The sequence below is a fragment of the Teleopsis dalmanni genome, chromosome 1 (genome assembly GCF_002237135.1).
Source record: "Teleopsis dalmanni isolate 2A chromosome 1, ASM223713v2, whole genome shotgun sequence".
Lineage (NCBI taxonomy): Eukaryota > Metazoa > Arthropoda > Insecta > Diptera > Diopsidae > Teleopsis > Teleopsis dalmanni.
In genome coordinates this window covers 184,326,238-184,336,759 of record NC_051846.1, presented here as the reverse complement: position 1 = coordinate 184,336,759, position 10,522 = coordinate 184,326,238, and the positions used below count along the sequence as shown (strand labels likewise).

General features: G+C 27.3%; 1 protein-coding gene across 1 annotated transcript; it reads right to left on the bottom strand.

The window, feature by feature from the left end:
- Positions 1 to 1,000: 1,000 nt before the first annotated feature.
- LOC119670661 (protein obstructor-E-like) lies at positions 1,001 to 8,176 on the bottom strand. Its single transcript, XM_038081024.1, has 4 exons — positions 7,934 to 8,176; positions 1,907 to 2,098; positions 1,618 to 1,821; positions 1,001 to 1,440 (listed from the first exon to the last, which is right to left on the bottom strand). Exons 1-4 carry the CDS (start codon positions 7,983 to 7,985, stop codon positions 1,184 to 1,186), a joined length of 705 nt encoding a protein of 234 aa, XP_037936952.1. The 5' UTR covers positions 7,986 to 8,176; the 3' UTR covers positions 1,001 to 1,183.
- Between the last annotated feature and the right edge of the window lie 2,346 nt (positions 8,177 to 10,522).

Below are 10,522 nucleotides of genomic sequence, written 5' to 3'. Positions count from 1 at the left end.
AAAAGAGGTAAGAAAATGGAAATAGTTAAAAAGAAATAATTAATATAAAAGTATTAAGAGAGATTTAAAGTTAAAAAGTAAAGATAATATAATCGACGATTGCATATAAGAGTAAGTGAACTTTTAGTATACAATAAATCAAAACAAATGGTAATAATTATTTTTTGAGAAGTAATTTTGTGAAACGATGAGTAATATAAAAATTATACTAATATCGGTATATAGAAGAAATTAATAAAAATTTAAAACCCTTTCCCTTAATATATTTTAAAGACTATTTTAGGGATTAAAAATTAAGAAATGAGATGTATTAAGTGGAAGTTGTTAGAAGTTAAGTATTAGGAAATTATAGAAAAATAAGTTTTACAAACTACTGCCAAATGCAGAACCATTGAAACTGTTTATTAAATATCATTCATAACTAAGCCTTATGTGGAAGTAGAGATCATGCTCATCATACGCGATTTCTTATAATCTGCATCACATTATACCAGAAAACATGACACTATTTTATGATTTTATCGTTACTCATTCAAACATTTATCATATATGTGAGAACTCTTCCTCTGAACCTCTTCCTCTCTCTCTCTCTCACTCTCACAATTTCTTCACCTCTCAATCCATGGAATATATGTTTTATGACATTAAGCTTTAGAGAATCAAGTACAAAATTAAAACTAGTGTAAGGTAGATTTAAGCAGAAAGGAAAATACCATTATAAAGCCCCTTAAGTGAAGAGTAGAAATAAAAGGAGTTAGAAAGAAAGACATTTTAGTAATGTGATTTTTGTGTTTTTACAAACTACATTATTTTAATAATAATATTTTAAATATTTACAAAATTACTTGAATTTTTTCACTCACATATTAAACGGTTTTGATAATTATTTTATAAAAATTTAGCATTTAAATTATATAAAAAAAAATATATATATATAAAATTAAATTCAGTCAAAGTGCTTTAAGTAAAGTTTTAAATTAAACAAAAAAAGTTTAAGTAATTAAGAAATTAAATGTATATAATATTATAGTAAGTTCAAATGTTCTAGAACATGGTGAAAACCATAATGATAAACTGATTTCAGCACTTAATGTATGAACAGAATAATCAAAATAATATAACAAATTATTATTACTACTGATATGTCCTAATGTAGGTAGTGACTATGATGTACTAAACGTGCTTATGGCTTTTTATCATCAGCATCCTTGTACCAGTCCTCACAGCCAGCTACATTTTCTGGTGCATCACACATTTCTGATTCGTCATTATAAACTTCACCAAGTTGGCAACCCAAATCACGTGGATCCTCATTATTTAAGCAGACATAGAACTTTTGGCAATCAGTAGGATGTGGGTATTTGGAATGTGTTACGACTTGACCGTGTACATCGGTTTTTGGTTTATCCTTAGGGCAAGAGAAACCGCTCTCTGATTTTTCTGTGTTATACAAAAAAAATTGTTTTTTATTTTATAAATATTTTATATATCATTAACCGTAACTAAATGGTTTATCATAAATATTTTAATTGTTTAATAACATTCTAATATTTTAAATTTATATTAGCTCTTTTGTATTTATTTATTGATATCCATATGTTTTTTTTTTGAACTTACTCTGTGGTGCATCACAGCCCTCACGTTTGGCTGTATCTGGCCATACGCAAGTTCCACTATATTCATCGAAATGAAGACCTACAGTACATTTCATTTCCAAAGCATCACCATCAATGCAATTGTAGAATATATTACAGACGGCTGTGTCAGGATGTGCGAAGAAACCATTTTTACGTGGGCAGAATTTGGTGGATTTTGGTGGTTCTATATAAAAAATGAATATGTTATTTTAATTCATAATTATTATCTTTATATAGTGACAGCTATTAAAGTAAATCGTTATACTTACGCAATTCGGTACGATCTCCACAATCTACATTGAAGGGTTGATCGCATTTATTGACGTGTCTGTTTAAGGGATCAAATACTAAGCCATCCGGACATAGCTTTGTTTTCGCTACACCATCATCACAATGATAGTATTTGTCACATTGGATTTCATCTTCGAATTGACCATCTGGTTTTGGACAGTCAAAAGCATCTGCAAAGTGAAGTAAAGTAAGATAATAATTAATTATAATTAATTGTAAGTATATTTAAATTCATTTATCGAATTAACTTTTTATAATATAAAATAAAAGTATAAATATCAAACAGATTAAACAGATGTAATATATATACCTAAATCGCGACTGCTGTCACGATATCTTAAATGCACTATCTTCAAAACCGTGATTTATCCTATTTAAGTGTATGTATCTGAAATGTTTGGATTCTAACAACTTACGGCAAATATATAGCCCATACCGAAAAGTAAATGGTGATTATAGAAAAAGAAGAAGTAATCAAGAGCTTTAATGCTAATCGAAAGAACACAATGTCATAAGATTTATAACATACTTGTAAATGGCCCGGGATGTAAATGGCGACTATGAAATACGAATTAAACAAGAGCTTTTAGATCAATGGAAAGAAGTAAATGTTATTAGATTCATAATATTTGTCCGATATGCCGGATCTGTCCTAAAAATGGAATGTAGTCACCGACGATTATAATTGATTATTATTGACTCGTTTGTATAGTGGATGACATACGAAAAATGCAAGCACATAATTGAGTGGAGGAAGCAATAGACAGTATCGCGTGAATGGACTTTATAAACCGTGCTAAAATTCATTTGGCACTACAGCGATTATAGTGCAGATTAAACAATCCATTATGGTATATGATGAAACTAAGGCTCATATCGAGTGGGAAGATGGATGATGAATGAATAATTGCATTTACAAAAACAAATATCTAGAAAGATATCGTATATTGAAGAATAATATAAAATCACATTAAAGTGTTGGATTTATAGAGTGCCTTGGATAGAGTACAAGGGGCTTTGGGGTTTAAACCCCTCTAAAATATTTTATACTAATTGTGATGAAATTTTTTTTTGATTATTTGCTTTCATATAAGCTTTAAATTACTTTTCAAAAATTCTCATTTAATTGAGTCTCAGTAGATGCCCTTGAATTCATTATATCTAATGTGTAGAAATAGAAGGTTTATAAGCTCATATTTTTTTTCAATATGTTTATTGCAATATATAAAAGTAAAATATAAATTAATATAAAATGAAAATTTGTTGAAAATTATATGGACTTAAAAGTGCAAATTGCAACGATAATTGAAATATTTTTAACAGTAAAAATATTTGTGTAAATTATTTTTTATGATTTTTCTTCACATTTCCGGAAACTTACTTCCATCAAATGCCGCATTGATATCTTTGCAGTTTAAAGCAGATTTTCTCTTTTCTCAAATTAATTTTTTTTCTTTATTGAATTAAAAAAAAAAGCTGTTGAAAACAAAACAAGGTTTTGGGAAAGAGTTCAATAAATTGGCTTCAGTTTTTCCGCATCTTTAATGAAATCAATCATTGAACTTTTTACGTGGCAAACCGTGAATCCAGTTGCACTTAAAATAAAAATTATTTTCAATAACAAAAATTTCTTCAAAACGTTTTAAATCATTTGTTAATGGCCAAAATAAATACTCCCAAACATGATGTAATGCACTTGATTGATTTTTATCACCTATAATTATTTACAATTTCATGAAGCTTAACCCTTTAAGGATTGCATAATAACACAAAAGACTACAAGTAAAGACCATAAATACCCAAAAAAAAAAACAAAAATTCAGAAAAAAAGATTGGAAAACAAATTAACACAAATAAATTAACAAAAAAGCCTTCAAGATAACTTGCTTTAAGACGGGTTTTTTATTGCTTCACATTTAGCCGGTTTAACTGGCATTTAACATATGAGCTTATCTGTGCACATACGTACACGTATAGCGATATAGATACAATATCTATATATATAAGTATCTTTATACACTAATATATACATGCTGGTCTGGCATGAACTGCGATATTTAAGAGTCAATGAAAAATATCATTTATGCAATTCCTTTAAATGTCTTTCTCTGCTTAGATACAATATACTATTAAAATATTTCTTAAGATATTAATACTCGTCAGATAAAAATTTGCATTATTAATAAAACTCGTTAAGTATCTTAACAATTTTAATTTAAATAATTTTGTAGTTAGTCCGCATATACACGTTTCTTAAATAAGATACTATTTCCCTGTTACAAACAAGTAGCAGATTGCATGTATCTCACGGTTTGTCTTGGATAAGTTTTGACTTCAGTTGCCAAGTTAAAAACTACCTCAACTATAGGTATTATATTAAAGAGTATTATTATAGGCTTATTCTTTGAAAATAACGATAAACTAAACGATCAAAGTAATTAATCAATTTCAAGTTGATGTATCTCAATTTTTTTTAAATTGCAGAATTAGTAAAATTTATAACAATATTATTCCTAAAACAGTCTTTGACGCTGAATGGGCGTAGATCATTATTATATATATATATATACATAGACAGATTCTTTAAAAACTATATGCAATATTGCTTAATATAGTCTACGGTACACCGGGAGTATAGATCCTAACTATTACGTATTCCAGTTCTATTCTATTGTATGAATTTCACTGGGCACTGGATGCATAGATCCTATCTATTATGTATTCCAGTATAATTGGTTCTATTCTATACTATAAATTTATTTTTTCCTAGAAAATATTTAAGACAAAACCATTATAACTATATTTCTAAAATCTCATTAAATAATCAGAGACAAATAATATCTAAATTGTTCAGTTCTCTAATAGAGCCTTACTGCGTAAGTATTATTAAATTTTAAGAATATTAGACAGTGGAAACCTACTTTTACAGATATATTTATATATTCTTTAAGGAAAAATAGTGCTTTAAATAAAAATCAAATATATCAATGGTCAATGTTTGGGCTGTAGTACAGTTTCGATACATAAGAACTATTTCCAAGAGTTCTTAAAATAGTTCTTAACGATCTTATATCATTAACTGTACACGATTATTGCATCATAGTTTAAATATTTCATAAATCAAAGATTTTGAGAAAAACTAGCACATATCTATAAATCATTATTTATAAAGGGTTATCTAATTTGTGGTCTTTGTTTAGTAGTACTGTCACATGTATTTACTTCAAGATTGATCTCTTTACAATATGGATCGTTAAATAACCAATGAATGTGTTAAATGTGTTAAATTTTATGAAGATTTTATTGAATCTTCAGGAATGAAACTCAGTTTTCGTTATAAGTGGATATGTCAAGCAACAAAATCGTAACATCAGTGATAAACTCAAGTGACTGTTGTAGGACCATTGCATCCATAAATATTTACTATATGGTGTGTCCAGTTTGGTTTGGTTCTACGGTAAGATAGGCTAATACTTTTGGAAAAGGTGTCATACAAACTGTCAAATCCGATTATTTGAATTATAGGTCAATAATTTTGAATTATAATTGAAGTGTGTAACTGAAGTTATGGTTTCAAAATCTTTGTGAATTCAATAGGACTGCATAAGCAGCAAAACCTTGTTTTCACTTTGTTACACGAGAAATTTTATAAACGTATAATATCACTTTTGGTGATGCAATTGGGTCAGAAATATATATTTATGAGCACAATCCTCAAACTCTCGAAGCTTTGAAGGTGAACATCTGTCATTTCAAAAGTTATTGCAAAATGATCCAGTAGTTTATGATGGAGTGTACCATTGAGGATATATGAATGATATTTTATTTTACATCTAATGATAATATATATTGATAATATATTGAAGTAAAAATTTGATAATAACCTCAAGCATAAGTTTTTTTAGGGGTTTACTCTCGGAACGACAAAATGAATAACCTTGTAGTTATTATTATCATTATTATTGACATATTCTTAAATAGAAATAATTTATAGTATAAACTTATGATCCTAGCTAGTGATCTACAAAAAGTTTCCAATCTTCCTCAATCCCCAATCTTCCTAATCTTAATTTTGTGTTATAAATCATTGAACCGTATGGACGTTTCGTTATACATAAATTATTATCTCATTGTCTTTTTTAAGCACCCATCGTCTCATACTAGTCGATGTCTATTCTAACGCCCAACGCACGATTAAACAGTAGTGTCTCACTACAGTAGTTGACGATTCTACATGTAGTCCAGTTATATGAAATACTCATACAGTAACTAGCTACTGTAGCTTAACGTTGCATAGAATTACAGAAATGTCTTTGCTCAACTTATTTCTTGATATTTCTAGCGGCTATAGCGAGTTACTGCAGTTCAATCGTTCATTGGGTCTGTGTTGGCAAGGTGGTTCGTGTTCGATCCATTTTTATTTTTTTCTCCTAATATAGTTGGATTCAGTGTAATTCTTAAAATTTTCTCCATATAATAAGTTATGTGTTTTATTTAAAAATAACTGTTGTGTTTTTTTTTACTATCAAGGTTTCTGTCAAGATTTTTAATGATCAATCATTTTTTTGGAAGAAAATTGGCACGCAAAATGTGTCTGAATATTTTTTTTTGTTTGACAGAATTGTGGTACACCGTGAAATATAACATTTTTCAAGGTATCTTTTAGTTTACTTAAACAAATTAATTCAATTCAAATTAATTTTATTGAAAAACCAGATACCTGAAACCTTCTATTCAGAATTTTAAACTTTATTCAGTTCAATGAAATACACATAGAGGTATTCGGCTCATTTAGAGACAATTGAAATACATTTGCAGATATTGTTCCATCTGTATTTCACAAAGATGTTGATGAAGGTATTGGTGTTCTTTCATGCTATATGGAAAACCAAATAGTTTAACAAGGATAGTATATGAAGGTTAGCATCTCGCTTCCCTGGCAAAATCTTTCAGGGCATCACAATAGACAATATATGTGTTCGATCAAAGTGCTGATAAATGTCAGCACACGGCTTTTTAACCTAACCCAACCTTTCATCACATCTTCGAAGATATATAACATGAATCATATCTTTAATGTATAAAATTTTTTTCTTCATCTCACTATTCTAATCTGAAAATTACAGTCTAAAATTATAATAAAAACTTGGTCTACAAAATATAATGATTTTTATATTTTATTTTTATATTTATCTTGAAACTAACCGTAAACTGTAATTTTAGGTCACATCTATTTTAAAATTAACTTTTCTTAGCTCAGACGGTAGTATAACCCCATAATATTGGTTGATGAAAAACAGTGTTATTATAGTAAAATAAATACATATATTTTTTATAATAGGCAATTTAAAGAAGTTTATTAGGCAATATTACTCTGCGAAAAAAAAATGGTTTTTAATTATTTTTTTATAGTTTCTTTAACCTTTTCATGCTAAGTTTAAGATCCCGGGTTTTAACTATCAAGCAAACCTACTTCGTTTTCCACGGTTGTTTTTATGTTATATTTTATTTCTATTTTGAAAGATTGTAAAATTTTAAATTTTAAATTAATGCATATATAATTAAACTCCTAATGAAACCTATTAATAAACAAATGTTTTCAACATTAAAACTTGTTTATTATTTTTTTTAACACTTTCGATTTCATAAATTGTTAGGCATTTCTGGAAATGGGAGCAATGTCAATCAAAAAAAGAAAAATAAAATAAAATTTTTATTTAGTAACAAAGACTAATTTAAAATAGTTAAATTTTCAAGTTCACAACACCAAAAAAAATTTTTTATTTCTTGTTTTAATTTAAAAAAGATAATAAAAAATTTAAATAGTTTAAAAAGAAATTAGTACAAAAATAATTTTAGAAAAACATGATTATTTAAAAAAAAAATTAAATTTCACACAAAAAAAAAATTTCATATAATTAAATGCATTATATTAAATATATATAAAGAAATAATATTTTATAAAATAAATATAAATATTTTTATTAATTATTTTATTCACTCACTTATTGACACTATGCTGAGTGCTGCGATGGCACAAATAACGAACTGCCTCATTTTGTTATAATAAAATAATTGTATTTTAAAATAATTTTTAAATATCCTTTAACACAGTAAAAATATTAAATATTTTTATATATCAAAATCAGTCCAAAATCGTTGCCAATTAATGAGCCACGGTTCCAACTTTTCAGTGTAAAAACTTAACTAAACCGTGCGGTGGTTAAACTTAAACTACCAAGACACCGCACGAGACTCTCACTTTTGAAGACTTCGCTTCGCTTACTGACATTTGGAAATGGGGAAACAGTCGCGGCGGTGTGGTTAATTTCCATTTTACGGCTGGAGCTGTCAATGTGTTGTGGTTCGCTGTGTGGATGTGTGGATGTGTTTGGGTGTCTGAGGTTTCAAGCCAGTCTTCCATCTGAAAAAAAGACACAATAAGTATATGATATGAAAAATAATTTAATCGAAGTGAGTTGAATGCAAATGTTAATAATATTTTTAATAAACAATACACTGAAATAATTATATGTACAAAAAAAAAGGTTAATAAAACGGTAAGATGGTAAGATTTTTTGTAGGTACACCAATGACAAGTGGATTAGTCATTTAGTAAAATTCTTATTTATCCATATATTTAAGAATATTTAATACGATTCTTTATTATTAAAGTTTGATAAAAAAATATATATATATATATCTTAATATTGTACAGTCATCTTTCAGAATTTCTAAAACTTTACTTATGTAAAAAGTCAGTGGAACTAAATTGCGTTTAAATCTATATATTTATTAGTGTACTCTTCTTTTTATTCTTTCCTTGTTTAACGATTTGTATATACGCAGAGCCCTAAGACCTGTTTCTTAGAATTTGTGTTTGAGAGATATCTAACAGTATTCTACCACAAACCTAAGTTTTGTTTTTGTGCAGAAAAAGGTTTAAAAATACCGAACTCATCGTCACTACTATATATCGTGACAATAGTAATATCCCCGATTTGCATGGACTAAAAACAATTCCCCTTTTATACCAGACCGTTTTTACTTTATCGGGATACTTCAAGGCAGAGTACCAGTTTTGGTTACAATAAATTTTTTTCGTTTGCCAGCGTCGAGACCTCGCTTTGTTAACCTCTTCATTATAATTATTACTTTTCAATTAATAATTCCACTCATCCACCACAAGGATGAGTGGAGTGCCAATTCTTAGATATTAGAGAGAAGTAAAAAATGTTGATAAAGATCGAATGGTAATATAGTAAACATAATAGTATTATATATTATATATAGAATGTTTATCTACTGAAATTATAAACTAATGAGGATAATAATTCTTCCTTGTGTTATCACTATCTTAACACTCTTCTTATTAGGTTTTTTGATTTTATTTAAATCACAATGGATTCTATTATCTATATGTACCTAAATGCTAATAAGTAAAAAGTATATTTATGACTTATGTTTTTATATATTAGCTGTTGTGTATAGATAATAGAAACCATTATGATTCAAATGGAATTAAAAAACCTAATAAGAAGAGTGAAAGCAATAAGTTACATCCAATTATCTTATATAAGTTCTTCAAACAATGAATACACCGTAAGTTGTAATTATATGTGAAATATATTATATATAATATATGTCAAAAAGTGACAGCTTATTTAAGTGAACAATTTCTCTATGCTCAAATTTCTTAAACCATTATTTGTATAAACTTGGAACCTTTTTGACAGATATTTCTTTTAAATGGACTAAAGTTGGCTGAAAGTAAGTGTTCCGAAAACAGTATTTTCACTGTAAGTAAACATATCAGTAGACCGATCAAAATTACAAAAATTGAAGATTAATTAAAAAGCCTATTAACATAAGCCATTTTTTTGTGTATGCTTATAGTAATTACATGTTAGTTCTTTAATTATATATCATATATCATATATATCATGAAATGATTTGATATACCATATGTCATCAGTTCTTTCATTTAAGTATTTATAATAACAAAAAAGCGAAATCCAATATCTTCAATTATAGATTAAAAAAAGTTAGTCTTGTGACCTAAAAATTTAAAGCAATTGCTATATAAATCTTGGTGTATTTTCTATATATTTACCATATTTCTAAAATAAGAAATTTGGAGAAGTAGAGGTGATAACTATTTATGTCACAGCAAATTGTAGATTTAATTAATACAATAAGTAATATAACATTAAGTAGATATGTCTATTATAAGAAAATCTAGTATGTCCATTAATAGTAAGTCTAGTGGTGTAGCCAGAATTTTATCAATAGGAATTGAAATTTCTTGTGGGAAAAATATTTAAAAAAATAAAAAAAATAAAAAAAAATAATTAAAAATAATTAGTAAAAGTATGAGGGAAAATCAAATAAATATAAAATTGAATTCATTATCATCAATGTTTATACTCGTAGCTATACAATCTGAAGTAAGTCAGAGCTCTGTTCACAGGTATACGGCCACAAACCTATATATTTAATTGGTTTAGAAATTTCGGATGTTTTATTTACAATGTAGATTACTCTAAATCCGAATTTTTCATCCGCTGGTCAGTAAATTATTAACCATTATCCAG

What these genes read in the sequence shown, in the direction of transcription:
- LOC119670661 (XM_038081024.1), bottom strand. Translation starts at nt 7,985, where the DNA reads ATGAGGCAGTTCGTTATTTGTGCCATCGCAGCACTCAGCATAGTGTCA. An exon ending in ACTCAGCATAGTGTCAATAA is followed by an intron (nt 2,099 to 7,933) that starts GTGAGTGAATAA and finishes TTCACTTTGCAG; the next exon opens with ATGCTTTTGACTGTCCAAAA. An exon ending in GGGCTGTGATGCACCACAGA is followed by an intron (nt 1,441 to 1,617) that starts GTAAGTTCAAAA and finishes TGTATAACACAG; the next exon opens with AAAAATCAGAGAGCGGTTTC.